This window comes from Mastigoproctus giganteus, chromosome 4 (genome assembly GCF_048544385.1).
Source record: "Mastigoproctus giganteus isolate SK-2022 chromosome 4, ASM4854438v1, whole genome shotgun sequence".
NCBI lineage: Eukaryota > Metazoa > Arthropoda > Arachnida > Uropygi > Thelyphonidae > Mastigoproctus > Mastigoproctus giganteus.
Window position 1 is genome coordinate 4,837,148 of NC_143578.1, and position 21,002 is coordinate 4,858,149.

A 21,002-nucleotide genomic window follows, 5' to 3' on the forward strand; every position below is an offset into this window, starting at 1 on the left:
AAATTATATATTTTTTTCCCCAAGTTTTTATAGAGAAGATCAAACGTCATGATGACGTCATTTTTCATAGCAACAAAACTTCGTTTGTTCATTTGAAAGTATATTTCTGGTTTTTATGTTTTATTTCTATAATTATAAATATTAATATTAATGTATATACATTTTTAAAAATATTTTCCTTTTACAAAATATTTTGTAAAAACAAATTTTGTGACTAGAATTGAGTGCCCTGTCTTTCTATTTAGAAATAACCGCATTAATTTCCATTATTAAATTTATATATTTTTTCATTTTTAGGAAGTTTTGAAATATTGGCAATTGAAATGTTTTTGCATTAACAGGGTACAGTTATAAAAAGATGTTGAAGACCCTGGGAACTTGCCACATAATAGTTATGAACTGACTTACAATAAAAGGCTCTGCAATTGCTATTTATAGTGCTTGCATCATGCTAGCTGAGGGACAGGTTCACATCTAGAAACTTTTCTTGATGTTCAAATGCCAAGAACAAGAGAATTCGAGCCGTAGGAGGATAACAGAATTCTGGCTTAGCAAATTAAAGTGGCATTTTCTCAATAGTGGTTTGTCTATCATTAGGCTTAATGACGTTTATAACATAGCAACTTCAAGGGTCCTTTCACGGTGTAATTTGATGCTTTAATGGATTCAAGGCAACTCCGCTGACATGTCCCACCGGTTTCCAGAGGATAATCACCTGACAAGTACCGACCGCTTTTGCTGGTAACCGTTTTGGGGTTTCAAATTATGGCTATTCATTACACAGACGAGGATGGTTTGCAATCTCGCTAAAGAGATTCCTTTCTCGAGGGACTAATAACTTCCAAGATTCTGTCCGCACATTGTGCAGTTTCTATGGCATCACGAGTTGCTGTTGGGTGCTTCATTACACGTTCACAAACTGGAAGTAAATTTAAAATTTTGTAAATTTTCAACATTCGCACGAACTGTAAGCCTGATGGTAAAAGTTATGGCAAAATAAAGTGGATTTGGATCAGTTGGGCATTCAAAAGAACCTCACACCTAATGTACACGGTTATTCGCTTTTTTTTCTTGAGGTTTCGGTTCTTTAGAATGGCGTTTATTGGTCTTTGCATTGTAAATTCTTCTATCCTGAACATTGTAATCAGAATCAAAATCAAGTTAATCAGATTAATTTCCCACCGTAGTTTTTAGTTTTCTTTCCCCCACTGAAGGCGTGCAGTGACTATGGCCGAAAACTGAAGAATACGCGGAAGTCCTGCAATGAAGGGGCGTATTGCACCGATATTTATGTTTTCACAAAATAAATGCCCATTTAATGAAATATGATGTGATGCTTGTTTAAGTATCCGACAGTTCCACATGTTGAAATAAATCATTATCATCATCATCTTCTTGTTCAGCCATTGTCGATCCACTGCAGGATCGACACGCCTCCTCAACACGTTTCAAGCAATTGCGGTCTTGTGCTTTCTGTTGTCATTGTACACCAGCAAATTTCACAATTTCACCGATCCATCTCATCTTTGGTCTTTTTCTTGGGTGTTTAGAGTGAAGCAGTATCCTTTCCAAAATTCGTTTGGTCCATCTATCGTCAGTTTTTGATATGTGACCTGCCCATTTCCATTTTAAGCGCTTTTTTCTTTCAATGGTGTCAGAGACCTTGGTTTGTTGGCGAATGCATGGACATGTTTTTCGGTCTCTTTTGGCGTTATGTTCAAAATTCGGTACTTCTTTTTGTGACTCCCCAGTTTTTTTAAAGCTTTGGCATTCAATGTCCATCTCACAACCATATGTTAGGACATGTATGTACATATGTGTACCCTGTCCATGGTGGCTCCCAGACTAATGTCCATCTCCATCTAGTGTCACCATGATGAAATACAGGAACTCTGTAAAACTTGTCCTCCCTCGACCTAACAGAGCGGATACACTGATCAAAAACTTTCCGTTGCAGACAGAGTGGCCAGTTTGTCTTCAAGGCTATATTAAGTTTTCCAAATGCTTGCCATCCCAATTTTATGCGCCGTTCAATTTCCATCATGGAATTCCATCTGTTGAAATTTCTTCTCCAAGGTACCTTTCCATTTATAGTTCTTGTCCATTGGCCATGATTTTTTTGGTCTGGTAAATTTGCTGAACATAACCTGTGTTTCTTGATATTTTATCTATCTGACAATTCCATGTGTTGAAAGCAATAGTTAACTAAAAATACCTCTTGGATCCCTCTCTCTCTCTCTCTCTCTCTCTCTCTCTCTGTCTCTCTCTCTCTCTCTCTCTTTGTCTTGGACCACATCAGGTGTAACAAATACAATACTTGCGAACTGTCAACGATGTGCCAGTTTGTTGCGAAGCAAAACTCTCGCACTGGTACGTGAATGTAGCTGTTTACCCAAAGATCTCTATCTCTGAGTATTAGTCTTAGCCATATAGTGCAAGGAAGTTTTGCTGCAGCGGTCAAAAAAAAAAAAAAAAAAAAAAAAAAGAAGTAAAAAGTAGACAAGAATATACAAATTATGCGCTTCTCTCATCATAGGACATTGTCTAGTGGACCTATAAATTTCTTCAAACTGCCGGCCTCAACTATCTGCGGAGGCAACTTGTTCTACAGTAGTAATCAACAACTCTCTAACTAAAAGAATATTGTTCAATATATCACGATAAGACCATGGATTTTCCTGTCCGCCTGTTCACACAGCTCAGAAAATTTCCTATCTGCCTGCATTGTAACTGTCAGATTCCATTTTTCTTCTTTTTGTTTTTAATTCAGTCCCACCAAGTGTAATTATTTCAGGTTACTATTCCCCATTTCGCTGCATTAAAGCGCAATTGCAACTTTTCTGACCATTCTCGAAGCCTATCCAAGTCATCCTGCTTGGCACTGATCATTAACGACTCTCCCGATCTTCACGTATTCTTCAAATTTTGGCATCATGCCCTCTGTCCTTCATCGATGTCGCTTATGATACTCAGAAACAAAAGTGGTTCAAAGATCGATCCTTTCTATATCTAGATTAGAGACTGGCACGAAGACTTTAGAATATTTGTAGTGTCCATCTTTCCATCAGACGCAAGAATGGATGTATTTGGAGGAATAGTAGCGGTATGGCAGAGAAAATTTACCGAGATCATCTAGGCAAGAATTAGAGAAAATATAAGATGTGAATATTTAGGTCAGAATGCAATAGATCTGTCAGGATGTAACAGAGGCGAAAGCAAATGGACAGAAACCTTGGTCAATAGTTTTGGCAAGAGACTAGAAGATTTGTCTTCTAGTCTCTTGCCAAAACTATTGACCAAGCAAGTTTCCTGTGTGTTCAAAGTCAATCTGTCTAGAAAGCAAAGCAAGGCTCAATTTCGTAGTTAGGGTTCACACATGGCAAATTTTTTGGATTTATGACAATTTTTTATGACAAAGAGAAAACTTTGACCATTGTTTTCGAATAAATCAGGAGAATATGGAAATCTATAGAAGCTGACCTTCAAAATTTTTTGTAATTAATATATATCCTTCCTTTTGTGTTATCAAATATAAATCAAACATAAATAATAAAAGTTCTTTTTGCAACTCAATCAGCATCCATTTAGTGTTCATCTCCAAACTCACGGAACTAACTTTTCTTCTTTCTCATTTATTTCTCCACTTCTGTTTTCCCGAAGAACCGTCCCTCACGTATTTTAGAAATTGTTATCTACAGAAATGCAAGTCTCATATCAACAAATGTCCTCTGTCTTATTTCTGAAATCTTTCGTGATCGAGGTTTTCATTAAAAAAGAAAATAAATAAATAAATAACAATATATAAAAGTAATGCTTTCACTTCACTATACAACTCAATATTCTTAAACTTTTTGTAATTCTTTCCTTATTTCTTCCTGGATTTTTTATAAAAATTGAAATGCAACACGCACTCCACGGATCTGTAATTTAATAAAATAAACAAATAGTAACGTATACTGTACCACGCATCATTGTATGTGGCTAACATTTTTGTAATGCACTTTACTAAATTGTTCCTGGATTTTAACAACTATTCAAATATAACATAGTTTATGTTTCTGCTGTGATTAATATAATAATCGAATGGTAATAATTCTTGATTTATATATTAAAATGAAAAGAAATAAACTAAACGAGCCCTTCTGAAAACTTTCATATGCGCACTGCTTAAACCGAGAACATTTCTTTCTGAACATCCGCCATATTGTCCATTCATTCCTCCAATCAGCGAGCTTCAACAAAACTATATGGGCTTCAGTTACAATATAATGCAGTACTGTATATGAAAAACCGATGGAATAAATAATAAATAAAATAAAATTATTATTATTTATTTGTAAATTAAATAAATAAATAATTTAAGATTTTCAACCGCGATATGTAGAACTTCCTGACCTGGAGGTCATCGAAGTCAAATTGAGCAAGTGGATTATGCTTTGAGGAAAACTGATTTTTTTTTTTTTTGTTTTTAATTTTTATTTTCCTGCGTGATTAAGGAAAATTCTGTGCAAATGTTGTCACCACTCGAAATGCGTACAGTGTTGAGCAAGTTCATTTTCTCGATATTTAATCAGCTCACGGCTGCAGGTGGTGGTGTTGGTTCAGGGGGTCATAAATGCGTTCTTCGAGTTCCGTGAAAATTATTAATTATTGAGAAACAAGAGAGAAGAGGTCAAGGCGAAAAACAGAAAGTGAATACCATTCACTTTCTGATTTTTCCCTCGTGGACATTGAGCTGTCAGTTTAACTGAAGAATCGAACGGGTATACATCACTAATTCGGGCCCGTGAAAACAAATGGCCCCTTTTTAGAAATACTTCTTCCTCATAATTAAGCTAAACTGTCCAGTTTTTCGTGTCCTAGTTGGAGCACCGAGCGTAGCAGCTTGGCTTTTGTGTTTTACCTGGGAGCACTCACGATTTGGGAAGAGCGATTACAGCTTCCAGCCTTTCGGCTTTTACGCTTATTGATGGAAGGAAGCGGAATAAACCTACGCTTCCTGGTGGTTAGCAAAAGTATTGGGATCGTGGCATTTCTGGTTTTGCTGTTTGAAATAGCGACGGATTACCTATAAACATAAATAAATGCGCTATAATTACTTTTACAGATTCTTCAAAATAGAAGTTATATGCTACCACTGCAAACTGGATGGTAATTTGATACCACGTACAAACAGGTGCTTGTCCTGGGAGTAACCTTTGTCAACACGCCACTCCAGCTAATAAGATCATAATAAGAATATTGGTCAACTTTTGGATAGTCTAAAACGTTTCTTCAGGGACTTCTCCGACACCAGTTATATTATCAAAAGTTACCAACTGGGTGTGCCTGCAATCCTGGATTATACCTCCTTCGATTATTTGGTCGCCAAGCATTAAAGGCCTTGTGAAAGCTACGAAAAGAGTACAGAAGTTGCTTATTAAATAACTTGGCTTCAGAAAACACTGTAACTATCATGTTAAGGATTGGTGCGCCTAATTTAAACTCCTTAAGCTCCAGAAAAGAAGAATATGGTCCAGAAGAAGAATGAGATCCTTTAACTGGACGGACATTAACCTTTTTCTTACTAAAGAAGCATTTACTAAGCGTCAGAAAATTTTCATTTCGATATCGTATAGCCAGAGAATAATGTTTACAGGTTCCATCTAACACGTAATAAAAATCTTTTTTTCGTAAAGTTGTGGATCGATGAAATCATTTACTAAATACAGTGTTTTATCTTTAATTATAGAGAGCTCATGGAGTTCTGTCAATGATTAACAGGAATTTTGCCGGTACCAGATAAAAAGGTAATTAACCTCCTGTACAAATCAGTGGTCAGACCGCACCTTGAATACTATATACGGATCTGGGAGGTCTCATTTTAGGAAAGATGTTGGCTTTCTTAAAAGGGTAAGACAATAAGATGGATGCAAAGAGTTGTTATTGTTAGAGGAGACTTCAATTCTTAGTTGCAAACTTTGGAAACTTAGACATCTGTGCGCAGATGTAAGAAGATGGCCGTAAGAATGTTGAGAAAAACTTAATGATGGAAGCATACTTTCTCTTTGTAGGATGGCAAGGAGACGCAGATTCGAGTTAAGTAAAGGTAATTGTAGGTGGGATGTAAGAAAATCCATATCCCGCGAAACAGCGATGAACCGTTGGAACAAGCTTTCACTTAGTCTTGTAGAGTTGGAGATTATATAGATCTTTTATTGTCCGGTTAATTTCTAGAATTCTCCAGTCTCTGGAGGACTTTGCGGATTTAAAGATGACTTAGATAAAAAGCGAAACGAAGCAAACAAACATTATTTTTTTTATGGCAGTTACTACACATGCTTTATTTCTTACACTGTCCTACCATTTCGATACCCGTAATAATTTAACATGCTTAGATACATCAAGGAAAAATAGTTAAGCACTCCCTCGGGCCACATTCCATACGTCTTTCAAAGAGGTCATCTACATTGAGGACCGGGACTGACTTCGGTGTATAAGGCTCGAATTCAATTTGCCTTAGAATCCCTGATATGCTATTTTTAATTCACTCAAAGTCTCTCAATCGACGTTTGTGGACTTCTTAGAATACTTTTCTGCAAATCAGTGGGCTAATTTAAAAATTGTGCCTTAGATATAGTGATATTTGACCAGAGAACTTAGTGCTCCTTAAATATTACATACCACCACCTAAGGCGAATTATCATGCGTTAGCACTTTTTTTTTTTTTTGTATTATATGTCCCCACCAAAAGCGCTAAATTCTCTACTGCAGCAAATTACCAGGCTCAAGCATCCTGTGGATATTTAACCCTGGTAATTAGCATATTATATAAATTGTGTTATCTATTTTTATCCAGATATCCTTTCATTTATCCAGATAAATGAAAACATTTAAAATTTTATTCATAAATATTACTACAATATAGCATTTTATTATTAATTTTAAATAGGGGAGGGGGAAGAAAGAAAGAAAAGGCGTCTCCTTAAATTTTATTCCCAATTAATTTTAAAGGATCCATTGAAAATATGCCCAACTAAGCAGCAAGCGATATCTCAGGATTCTGGGTCCGCCTACGAAGAAAGACACGCTTTCCAGTCATTAGGAGTCAAGTAACTTTGTAATTTTGTTTTAAAATATGAGTTCGACTACTCCTTCCTGTCTACAAGAAAGAGGATATCGTTATGTGCAAGGAGCCAATACAATAGAATGACGTTGCTTCCTTTTTACTTATTTATTTTTATATTTTTTTAAATATAAAGACTGTATTCGCCACAGTAATTGAAGATATCCATTGCCCCATACACACACACGATTCAGGAAGAATTTATTTATTCAGTAAAGTAGGTTACTAAAGCCAGCCCACAAACTTTCCTCGCAATCCAGACAATTCATTCTACCTGATGACTGATCACCAGAAAGGTCAAAGAAGCCGTTTGTTTAGTGTAAGGTGCGTAAAAAGTTTCTTTCTTTTTTTTTTTCCCTCAAGCCAAAAAACTAGAATTCTCAGCCTCCGCTCTGAGTGGGTTTATGATTACAGTGCAGTGTGATTCCAGTGAAAAATGTAGTGGGAAAAGAGTCTGCTCTTTTCTTCACCAGTTTCGTTTATAATGGATAGAAAATAAGAAAAGCTTTCAGTTCAGTTATCCCAAAGATAACTGATGTTGAAATTTTCATGTTTATACGGCAGAAAACTAATAAAATGAACATTTAACCTGTAAGTGGTGGCGCTACACCTGACAGGTGTTAACTTTATTTTTAATTTCTGGAAAAAAGTTTAAGAGCTTCTTAAATTCTGCTTGGAGTTTACCAATATTACATTCCTTTTTTAATGGACTACAATATTTATTGCGTGTTTTTTTTAGTTTTTACTTAAAAATTAAAAATTTAAAGAAAGGTATGTGTTTCACACCTTTTATTTTCAAAAACAAAAAAAAACACAAAATATTAATTCTACTGCAAATTAAAGAAAAACATTGCAGACATAAAATATAAAGATGAAACTGTTAGTTTATTCTATTTTTTTAGATTAAAAAAATAAAACCATCAGTCGCGTGCGCATGTGCATTATTTCTGCTCATTATTTGTAAAATATATTTTAATAATTTTGAAAACATTTAAAAGCTATATAACATTTTAGGAAGTATTATTTATTTCCAGGTTCCAATATTTCTAAAACTTATTTCGAAAAATGTAGAATAAAGCACAGTATTTTGAAGAATTCATATAATATTCCTGCGCATGCGTTGAACCATTTTTCGTATCAATTCACTTACAACACAATATTACGTAATATTATACGTAATATTTGTATTAAATTATTTCATTTTATATTATATGAAATTTTATATAAATTATAAATATTTAGATTAAATAAAAGTATAATAACAATTGCAAATTTAAGTATTAAATATTTATATAAAAAACAAAGAGAATTAGAACGAGTATTTTGAAGAGGTCACCTGCGCATGCGTTTGAACCATTTTTAGTATAAATTCATGTGTAATATTATACGTAATATTTGTAATAAATTCTTTCATTTTACGCTATATAAATTATAAATATTTAATTCAGATAAAAACATAAAAATTACAAATTTAATAATAAATATTTACATAAATAACAAAAAAAGTTAGAATGAGTATTTGAAGAGCTCACTTGAATATTCCTGCGCATGCGCTTGAACCATTTTTAGTATCAATTCATATACAGTACAACGTAACGTTTTTTTTTTTTTTTTTGTGGACATTCGATGGAATTTCTTTTTTTCCTTTTCTTTTTCCCCCCATCTGTTTCCTTTCTCTGAAGGTTAAAGTTGAATGATAGTTCTTATAAAAACGAGCTCAAGATGTTATTAACTGCGACATATTCTATATTTAACCAGTTGGTCCTGGTTGTAATTGGTGCTCTTTCGTCAGTTCTTCCACATGGAAAGAAAATAAGAGAAAAAGCCTGGGGGGTGTTTTCGTGCTTCACTTCCTTGTTTACGGCTGGTTTAACGTTTTAGGCAGCGACCTTATTTTCCTCAGGAAATGTTCCTTCACTTTCCGTGATTTGTAACCGAATGCTGCCTATAATAAGAAATAAGCGCGCTATTACAGGGCAGGTGCGGGCGGGACATGTGTACGCCGTGTTTTGAACTCATTACGTCCAACTCGGTACACTTCTCGCATCTTACGTTTCCGTTTCGAAAGGGTCACACTGGATCTGCCGATCGCCATTTTTAAAACCGCAATAAACGAATTAAATTTCTACAACGAAGTGAATTTTAAAAATATGTATTTACAAATTAGTATAAACTTCAATTATTAAAATATTTTTTAAAAATATATCACTGAAAAAAAATTATAATTATCATTTTAAATTCAATTGAGCTATTAATAGAAGTAGCAGTAGAATTTAATAAAAGTAATTAAATACTAACCTAATTACACCATTTTAGATTTATATTTTTAGAGCCCTCCTTTTCGTACATACTGTTCATACTTTCATTATTTTTATTTATTTATTTTATTTCCTGCACGATGAAGCCTCTTTCTGTCTCTCCATATACAATACGCAGTTCAGTATAAAGTATTTCGAAGGTGGCAGCATGTATCTCGATGCGCATGCGTTAACTTTATTGTAAAATATTATTTCATTATCTTTCATGTCATTGCGTGATGAGTGCATGAAAGTATAATTGAATATGTGCGAAAAGGTATTTGTTGTGAGCAGGATTTTGTTTTTTTTTTCGCCCTTACAGAACTTAATGTGTTGGTAGACAAGTAAGAATGAAACAGGCTGCGTGTTGGAAGGGAAGTTAAGTCTATTTTCGGCTATTTTGATTATTCTTGGCCATTTGTATTCAAAAAGAAACAAGAACAAAAACTGACGATGTTCACAAAAATACCTGCACACTAAGTAAAACTTTTTAAAATCATTTTGATCAAAGTGATTATTTCAAAATCAAATTGAAACAAAGCCGCACTGATTTTGTTAGGCCTCGCAGCAATTCGTTATTGTAGAAATAAACAACCACAAGGTGGCAGCATATCAAAAATAAATTAAAAATCCAAAACAGTTTAAAATAAAATTCTATTCACTCTAATTTTAATCCCGCAGGAATTTATTAATTTTATTATTATTATTATTATTATTTTAATTTTTTGGCCAGTGCAGATAAACCAGTGGCATCCTCGTACTACTTGGCTAATACTAACGCGAAAAAACAATTTACGTCATCGATTAAAGTTTTAATTGGTCAGCCTGAAAAATAAAGTGGACCACTGAGAGAGCTTTACTCGATCATGTAGTAGTAGTATTAACGAGGCATGTGATGCAAGAAAGCAAGCTTACGTAGCATCGGCCAAAAAATAAAAATAAATAAATAAACATTTCACACGCCCATTCCCTCTAAACGTTTGTCCAGTTCCTCCATGAATTTATTTAATCTATCAACTTCCACAACGACAGATGAAAAGAATTTTCTATATGTTTGAGCAACCAACCACCCGCTGGCCAAAGGCAAATTTCTGCGCATCTATTCTATAATTATCTTTCCTCAATTTGAATTTATGCCCCCCCCCCCTTAGGTTCGTAATCTGAGCAAGAGGAAAAATCCCATCAGAATTCAGCCTGCTCAACCCATTCAATACCTTATACACCTCAATCAGATCACCTCGCAGGCACCTACTGTCCAGACGCTGCAATTTGCATAACTTAAGCCTTTCTTGGTAAGAAGACCCCTTCGTTCCTCTCACCAATCTTTTCCTTCTCTGTACTCGCTCAAGCAAAGCTACATCCTTCCTAGAATGAGGCCTCCAGACCTGTAATCAGTACTCGAGACGTGGCCTGACCAGTGTCTTATACAAAGGGATAATCACCTCCTTTTTCCTGCTAGCAAAATTTCTGTATATCATTGACAACACCCTATGACATTCTCTGGCAGCCTGTCTGCACTGCTCAGAAAATTTCATATCTGACTGCAAAATTACTCCCAGGGCTTTTCATTTTCTACTTGTTATTTTCTATTTGATTATGTTCCTAACACAAGCAAATACACATTTACTTATGATAGGATTAAAGTGAACAAAGTATAGTAAGGGAATTACTGGAATTTCTCTCGCTGCAAAAGTGGTTTCCAAAAGTTAAAATAAACTGCCTTAGTCAGATAATTAAACGAAATCATCTGGTGTGTTTTTAGCAATGGTACTAGGTTGATATCCTAGGTCAAGAAAGGTCAGCACTGGGACAGCCCAAAAAAAAAAAAAAAAAATTCCCAGAAGATTGCTGAAGCTATGTTAAATGAACCTCAATTTCAGAACAATTAATATCCGGTTATGTAAGCTTCAAGATTTCGGGAATTTTATTTATTTTTGTTTTATATGAACTTTATTTATTATTTATTTTTTTTCAGACACATATGGCTAGAGGAAATATCGACGTTGCTGTGTCTTTATCACGTAAGGGCGAATACGTGGCTATAATGATGAAAAATAATCTCGCCATATTGGTTCAAATAAATGGCGGCAACACTGCCATGTACACGCATTTGTGATCATGAATTAGGAAGCCAAGGTTATGTATAAAAACAGACAGGACATTTTGTAAAGCATCAGTACTTTCGTAAATGTAAGACCAAGGATTTATCTATTTTCCCTTGAATTTATTCAACCTATCCAGTTCCACTTCCACAACAAAAGATGGAGGGCTATTCCAGCATTCAACCCCCTTCTGGCTGAAGGCAATCTTCACACATCTATCCTGCAATCATCCTTCCTCAACTTGAATCTACGCCCTTCTCACGACCGTACCTATGCACCGTACGGTCTTCTTGCCTCTTATTATAATAATGACCTCTCCCCATAGGTGGTTTTGCTGCAGCAGTCATTTAACATGGCTGCCACCATGGATTGTCATCGTCAAATATTTGGTGTATAAGAACCCAACCGGAAACATTCATAAGTGACGAAATAAATGAGCAAAAGCCAACCCCTAATTTTTTTTTTTTGATAAGGTACACCAAAATAATTAATAGTAATTATGTTGCTGTCCTTGTAACGAGTAACATGGCGTGTGGTAATCAAGAAAATCGAGAAACTGTTATAGCACTGCACAAAGCAGGCTGGAGTCTAACCAACAATTAGCAATTAGTAGACAATTTATCTACCGTACCATTAAAAAGGTACAAATTACACAGAGAAAATAGATGATCGCTGTAGAGCCAATTGCCCACATACACCAGGAACTGCAGTCGTGGTGAAGGCTGGTAGTAACCGAAATCGTCGAAATTCTCCCCACAAACAAAAGGTGATGACCAGGGAAATGGGAATACCATCTACAACTGTGTCAAGGTTAATTAAATCAGATCGAGAGATGCGTGCTTTCCGCAGAAGGACAGGGAAGATATAAACATCTGCTCTGAAGGAATCAGGAGGTCGCGACCGCCAGCTGTATGCTTACAGTTACAGGGAGGATGCTGCAGTTGTCCATAAGGCGGAAGGAAAGGTCATCCTACGTCAGTAATGGTTTGTTGAGGGTGCGAGATATGAATATGACACAGACTCGCACTTTTTGAAGGAAGAATTGAAAGTATGCAAAACTGTACATTGCAAACATTTCATAGAAAGCAGGCTTTCTGCTACCGGTGTTTGCAGCAGGATTTTACATATGGTCATAAGGCTAAGATCCGGGTTCGAATCCTTATTGAAGGGAGGATGAAACATTTTATGATTCGCAATTATTTTATAACGCAGATCGGTTAATTGTCCCGGTCGCAGTGGAAGAATTCAATTCACCCAATGTGCGAATCTCCTGATTTTGCAACATGGCTTCTCACAACATGGCTAAGTTAATCAGTGTTGGAGAGGGTTACTTGTTTTTACTACCAGAAACTCGAGTTTTTCATCCCGAAAATCAGACAGCTGAACCAAAAAATACACCCAGAACAAATGGAATATACTAACATCTTATGGCTTTATTTACTTATGCCAAAATTGTAAATAGAAATTAAGTCATGGGCATTGGGGTCACACAGCTTTGAAGGAACAACTTTAAAGGGAAAAAACCACCGATGAAACATTTTATGACTCGCAATTATTTTATTAACAGTATTATTACACAGATCGGTTCATTGTCCCGGTCGCAGTGGAGTCATTCTATAAAACCAGTGTGGGAGATCTCTTGATTTTGCAAAAGCGGATGCCATCCGCTTTTTAACGAAACACTTGACCCAGTGTGGGAGCGAGCATGCACAGAAACAGCGCATCCATTCAGCACTGACTCTCATTTACAATGGAGGACAAGGGTAACTTCATCTCCAACATATACATATGCAGGTTTTCCCCTCCATCTAGTAAAACCTCCATTTAAAAACAGGCCCTCTCTGAGAAGCGAAACACTTAAACGCACAGTTCTCTCCTTCCCTTGATGCTATATCGTGCTTGACCCGCTCTCTTTAAAGCAACACGAATTCTTCACATAGAAGCAATGGAAGTGAATTGATGGGAATAGGCGCACAAGGTGAGTATTTAGAGTAGCACAAAACGGCTGCGAAGAACCGCCTACATTTTTAAAGAGACATCAGCACACCACGTGTGTTATTTCTTTATTTAGGTTTGTAGAGCAAGAATTTTGATGCTCAATGTGTTTTTGTCCTTTATGGCTGTCATCAGCAGTGACAACGAGTTGCGAAGCCCACTGACTCCAAAACAACTGACAAGTCAGACCACGTTCGAACTGCCACGGAACGCTGTATCAAGGATAAAAATGTCCACCCGGTAGCCTCTGCTGTGACAGCCTTGTGTTCTGCCTTAACAGCGTCGGCCCCTTTGTAGAAGGAGAGTGAAATAGAGGGGACAATAATTACGGCACCCGGGCTGCATGATTTATTTCCAGAGGGGTCACTTAACTCGGTGCCAGGTCTTTTAGTCAGCAGACACGATGTAAAATTTTGTTGCTTTAAAAACTCGTTTGGCTGCTAGGCCGTGTGGCCAATGCGAGATCACGGGCCGTGACGTCATCTTTAGACACGCGTATTGGTTCGGATTACGAGTTTTATCTGAATATTCGTGATCGTTTGTTTCATTTGTACGTGAAGCCGATTCATAATCAATAGTGAATACTTCGTGAAAAGATGTTCGAGGGTGTTCGTGGTTAAACTTTCTCTTTATTGTGCGTCCTAATTTCTTTCCACACCTGCTCGTGTTCGAGAAATACGACTGAACTTTTGGAATAGGTCATCTTGGCTTTAGAAGTGAATAATGAAAGAAGCTTTTTGGGGAGTTTACATTACAATACTTTCTTTAAACAGGCAAGTGCCCTGTTGTTGTGGCAAGCACCCCTGCTACGCTTTTAGGGGACTTCCTCTGTCCATCTAACAGATCCAGCAGGTGTCACTTCGCTAATCTCAGAGCAACCTCAACTCAATCACTCGCAAGCATTAAATACGAGAATGGATGTATGTGTGTGTGTGTTATGTTTTGAAGTGTGTGTAGAAATAGAATCAAAAGTCTTTGATTCTATTTCCTTTTACGTAAGGTTGAACGATATGATTTTACACAAACAGACAAATCTCGTCTACCCATGTGTATTATGTTCATAAATTATCTGTGCTCTCCAGTAGTTTGTCTGTTTTGCGGGACCAAAAACCCAAGTTTCCGGATTTGACTAGGGTTTTTCGCCCAAGAGCGACTAAATCAGCCACAAAATGAAAAACCAATCCTTAAAGTTTGATCCTGAGGAAGTTAGGGACAGCGGCATTTTACCACCCATGCTGCCCTGTTGTTATTCCACTAACTGAGACACTTTCACTGACTACTATGATTCTTTCTGCATTCACGTAATACTTCTGTTTATAGGGTAGTCAAGTTTTGATGAGGTCTTAACTTCGATCATCATTTTGTTTCTGAGAATGCAGTACTGCAGTTTCATCTTGGAATTATCAGAACAATCAACAAACGTTAATTGTCCTGATTCTAAACGACCAGATGGGCGACTCTAAGTTCAGGCTTTCCCAGTTTAATTTGAAATAATTGAATGGTGGGTTCTGGTGTTTTAAGATCAAACACCAAGGCAACACCAAACTACAACTACAACACCAAAACCTCAGAATAGTGTCTGTATAAATTTCACGCATTTTAAGTTTGGTTTTTGTCTATTTTTGGTGAATGAAAAACTCGAATTTCTGTTGCAAAAAACCACACAACGCTCCCGATTCTCGACGAACTAGGTGTGAAAAAAAAAAAAAAAAAGACAATACAAATTCCTTCTGCTTCAACGGGATTCAAACTCAAGTATTTCCCTCACTGTGGAAGAAAGGAGATTGTAAGCAAAGCGAGAGGTAAATGGTACTTTTGACTGTCAAAGGAACTCCTTTCTCAGACGTAGCCTAACGTTTTGAATGAGAAACTTGCTGAACTGTGATCCCACACGTGACCGCAAGGTTATTTCTGTTCTCTTATTAAATAAAAGGACGATTTATTGAAGAAGTAGTCCAGTCAATTCATTACGCACATTTAAACAGCTAAGTTTACCTACTTTATCACTTCTTGTTGGCAACCACTTCCTAGTAGTTTTTAATATTTGGACACGCAGTATATCTTGTTTAGATGAGGTGTTGCGACTGCTCAGTTCGTGTGGTGAGCAGCCCCGAATTCTGTCCGAAATTGACTGTCGTATTAAGCGAGTTTGCTATTAAAGGAAAATTTTAAGGAAACAAAACCACATCCGCGAGGAACGCCTGTACACAACACTCACGTGCACAGAGTTCCTTAGGGACTGTTCGCAGCTTTGACCCCTTTCTGGAGTAATGACGGCTTCTGAAACAAAGCGTGTCATTTCCCTTGCAAACAACAAACTTCTAATGCTGAAGCGAACAACGTCCTCTGACCCTGTTTGGCTGCGCGTGGAGGAGGAAATGGCAGATTAGAACCAATAAATGTCTACTCCAGAAACGAATTTAAAAATAACGACAGTCTGCAATCATTCTTGTGCATATTCTACGTCAGATGGTGTCAGTTCATTATCCCCCCCTCCTCCAGGCGAATGAGGTAGACCTTTGTTCGTGCTTTCCTGATCCGGTCGTTATAAATGCCAAGGATTACTTGAGTACGTCAGCCAGGAACGTCTATCTGGATTCCTCGAGCCTGCTGACCTCTCTCTCTCTCTCTCTCACCTGCTCTTTCTTTCCACACGCCCAACCGGTAGTTAGAGAAAAAAACAGCGCGTGAGGTCGCGTAGGCGAAACTATTCGGCCATGAAGGGTTTGAGGGATGTTTTTCTACGCTGTGGGTGCCAGATTGCACGCGTTGGAAATTCGTGTCCCGAATAGTCTTTTCCTGGCGATTGTTTATTATATCGGGGTAATAACGGATCAACACCAATTGAAAATTGCCGAGACCCTCACTTTCACTGGGACTATGGCAGAATGCCCGACAGACCCCTTTTTGTTACCAGGCCTGCTCCACCTATCCCCGCCCGGACAGCCCTCCTATTTCTAGCAATGATGCAGTCTATTGTCCTAGCGCGAGACATGATATTACTTTTGTTTCGCGCCAGTAAGTCCGCATGCATGCACGCGCCAGCTGTTCATGTCTTATGGAAACACTTTGCAATTGCCGAGTTCCATTGTTGGGAATTTCTATTGTTCTCAAGCTGGTGAAAGTGGACCTGTGGTATTGTCTTTGTGTCTTGAAATGCACTTAAAATTGTAATGCTGTTCGAATTCCTATTTAGAGAGCATATTTTGTGAGTTGTTGAACAATAAATTATTATAATAATATATTATGTTGTTTTTTTTTTTTACTTTCAGATGCTTTCCGTTGTTCTGTGGGCGCTCCTCCTGTTGGCACTGGAAACACTTGCAGGTAAGACAAGTCACATACCTCTTTGATGCTTAAAAGGGATATGCTGCCCTTTTTAAAGTGAATTATGGAATGAGATGAATGCAGTGATATCAAAAACAAGCAGAATTGAGTCACGGTAAGGACCCTTGGCGTGTGACGCTTATTCGTCAGATGCCATATCGGTAATTCATCAATCCATGCAACAGCCACGCGTTTGAACCTCCCAAATTCAACCGGTGCCAGTACGGAAATAATGGAAGAAACGTGGCAATGTAGGTGTGTGAAAACGATCAGGTCGGTGAAAAGAAACTGATGGTAAGAATTGTCGAATGACGTCCTTGAGAAATATTATGCTGGAGTGTCAAATGTTCACAGGAAATTTGGTCACGTTCTTCGGTCGGAGGGAGTTGGAAAGAATAAATTCTTCTCATGGTAGAGCTACTGTTCACGAGCATGACACACACACACACACACACCAAAAAACGGTATCATGGGACCAGCATCCATTGAACGCCAGACACTGTTCAATGGATGCTAGTCAGTGTCGAGTAGTTTACTAGCATCTAAGACAATTCCATGGTGCCTACACTCTGATGGGTCTATGGAAAGTTTGGCAGGGGGAACATCCATGTTCTTTCCATCCCGATAATATAATGCTTCATCCTGTAGAACCGGCAATATAAAGACTTTCTTTCAGAAAACCCAGATTGTCTAGTGAGCTCACTTTGAATCCAGATCTGAATCTGATCGAACAGATCAATCGCGGCCAATATATCCCTCTTTTCTACTGCCGAATTGGCAACTGCACTGAAGGACGCAAAGTTCTGCTGCCTGCTATAAAACTTTGGTGACTGGGGCAAAAGGCAGGTCCACACGTGTTCATTTGTGTTTTTCCAAGAGTGATAGTATTTATTAAAACGATTACATTCCAAATGCATTTGCAACCCTTTTTCCTCAGAATCAGCCCGAATTAAAAAAGGAATCAAAGACCTTTCAGACTTCGAAAAACCTGTAATCTGTGCCAAAGTCAAGTTATTTAGAAACTATATTAATTATATTCTCGTTAACACACAAATGGAATTACAACGCCACGAGGGGCATATTATGAAATCTTAAACCCTTCCAGAAACTGTACAACAAGTTCATTTGTTGCCTAAGGAAAAACACACTGCCATTGAAAGTTAATGCCCCTTCTGTTTTGGGAGCTCAAGAGGTAATTTTTATCTCCTTGGAGCCACGATTTGCATATGGGAGGCTGTAGATCCCTTAAATGACAAATCTATATATATATAATCTTTATTGTATACAAACGTGATATATACAATAGACCCTTCACAGCAGCAATGCCAGGGGTTTTACATTGGCTGGTGGACGCCTTGGGGAGACGAGGCCCACATCGAAGTTCGGGCTCATCTCCCAGAGCGAACAATAAAATGGAATCAGTGTCAGATTATTTACAGGATATTATGCTTTTCACAATATTTACAATGAAATAATAAAGATATTCATATTTACATTATGTTATATTAATATTTATATATGTATACTGTAACTAGCACATTCTTTTCGACCAAACTGCTATCGTATTGCTAACAGAAATAATTCAAAGAGAATCCTTCCAAAATGGATGAATAATAAAATAATGCCCGCAATCACAGTCCAATTGTTGATCATTAATTCACATATTTTAAATTGATGAAATCATTGAGTGGTGCTTTTATTATTTCCAACGGCTTCAGATCCTTACAGAAACCCATGATTTTCATCCCTCATAACAGCAAAACTGACCATAGAATACTCACAATTTAGAGACAATATATCGACGCATTAGTGCCTCAGTTGCCTTGAAGCCATGAGACGTTGGTATATCGTTTATAAATACTAAACAATAACACTATTAATGTGCATCGAACTCTCTTGATCTCTTCAAACTCCAGTTTGAAGTTTTAGAGAGGGTTCCAACACTATCTTCTTACCGCTAAGGCGCAATTAGGGGTGGTAAAAGTCTACCAGAGGTCTTCGGACGTCTTGGACATCCGCATTTGCCTTCTCAAAGTTTTATAGCTTTCTGACAGCTGTTCCTCGTTCTAATTACGTCTACTTGTTTCCTTTGAGTCTTCTCTTCGCTCTGTTTACTACGACAGGATGTCAAATCCCCTGCAGGCTGATGTATTGAACACAGTTGCTTCCGGCTGTAGGCAATCGCAGCTTGGTTATCCCTATTGGAGTATCGAGCGCGCAGCCAATTATTAGAGAACACACCTGATGGAGAATACCAAATATGAAAATTACACTCCTTAAATCAGCTGCTTTTTTATACACTGCTCGACAAAATTAACTTGTATCTCGAACAGGGAGAGAACGTGCTGTGACTCCTGCAGCTTGCATTGAAGCGGAACAAAATTTGGTATGGTGGTTTACAATAACAATGAAATGGGGAAACATCATCATCATCATCAGCCATTTTCAATCCACTGCAGGATGAAGGCCTCTCCAGCAACTTTCCAGTTCCTTCCGTTTTGTGCAATGGCCATCCATTTACTACCCACAAACTCATGAATTTCATCTGTCTATCTCCGTTGTTGTCTTCCAGGTTTTCCCTTTGCTCCTCTTGGGTACCATTCTCCGTGTGTATTGTGTCTGAAAATTGTTCGTGTCCTCTGGTAGATTTGCCTACTTTGCTTCACGAAAAACCCCTATGACCGACTAACTCAGCCACGGAGTGAAAAAAAAAAAAAGCCCATAAAAGTTCCTCGCATCATTGACTGGATTCGAACCGGAGAATTTTCCATCCGGTGTGGGGAAGACCGTGACGATACCAATGTGCCACCTCTTCCTGTGACTACCCAGCTTCAAGTCGTCCAACGGCTTATCATCTCAAAGAATCATTTAAAGGACGATGACTTGCTATCTTGAGTACTGGAGTTAGTGCAAGCGAAAAAACGGGGATGAAGTGATGTGGTCGCAACCCGTGTTTTCATGAATAATTTTCATGTGCAGCTCTGTAAGGTGGTAGATCGATTTCTATTGGATACTGAATTTGCATGCCAGGATGCATATTATTATTATTAATAATAATAATTTATTTATCCCTATTTTATGTTACATTTGTTGGAGGTAACAGCAAAAGGGAGGGAAAACACATAAGTCAAAGGCAAAGGCTTTTTAGGGGGTGTTTCTTTGAAAAAGATATGAATAACAATAAAAACATACAGTTCTGAAATTGTACAGGTATTATTTTACAGATAAATCATAAATAAATCGGACATGTTTGTACATTACATTATGGAAACCTTTGAAAACCAACCTACAACAGGTACTTACAATTACATTGTGAACACTTTTACAATTAGAATTATGAAATCAAAAATGATGAAACGATTGCATAGAGTGTTACGAGCTTTTTTGGCAACTATTCCTTTAACTTATTTACATGATTTCCAAATTGGTAATGCATTTCCTCTATGTTTTTAAAGTTCATCAGTTGAGTGGAAAGTGATTTGAATCAGACATTCCTGATGATGTGTTCAGTTAGCAATTTTCTTGAACCGGTTTAGTGAAGTGGCATTTTCGATATTTTCAGGAAGATTATTCCAGGTTTTAGCGCCTCTGTATTTTATATTTTTCTGTCCTATGGCTTTTCTGAAAAGCGGAACCTTCAGGTTTGCTTCATTTCTTAGATTGCACGATATTTTTCCTTCTTCTTCTTCTATGGTTATGAAGAAGGATCTGAAGAAGAAGGAAAGTTTGGAATTTTCAATGCATTGTGGACAAAGACCGCCTTAGTTTTCTGTAGCAGTTGATAGATGCTGTCTCGCTTCCTTGTATCTCGAACTCACTGATACATTCCAGGGAAAGCCTAAAATTGAATGAAGACATCGATTGAGAATGGAGTTGATTATCGCAAGGTTTTCTTGACATGGTACACCATGAGATGATTCCATAGGTGAGGTGAGGCTGAATTAAGGAAAGGAATACTAGTCTGAGAAGGGAAGGAGACACCCAGGCAGAGGCTAGGGCGAGTATTCTCGCTAGTGACGAAGTCTTCACTTTGATATTACATCAAATATTCGCCTTCGGCGACACTGTTCACGGTAATATATTCATGAAAACATTTTGTTCTGTTAATTTTGTCGAGCAGTGTAAATAATTAGGTACGCCGGATGGCATAAAATTCATTCTGCTACGAGTTTAAGT

At 37.3% G+C, this 21,002-nt stretch overlaps 1 protein-coding gene across 1 annotated transcript in view; it reads left to right on the forward strand.

Moving 5' to 3' along the window:
• The window catches only part of LOC150086354 (uncharacterized), a 43,329-nt gene that overhangs the window by 12,335 nt on the left and 9,992 nt on the right, over positions 1-21,002 (forward strand). The window contains exon 2 of the mRNA XM_090372549.1: positions 16,772-16,826. Within this exon, the coding sequence (XP_090228675.1) occupies positions 16,772-16,826 (55 nt within the window). The remainder of the gene's footprint in view (positions 1-16,771; positions 16,827-21,002) is intronic.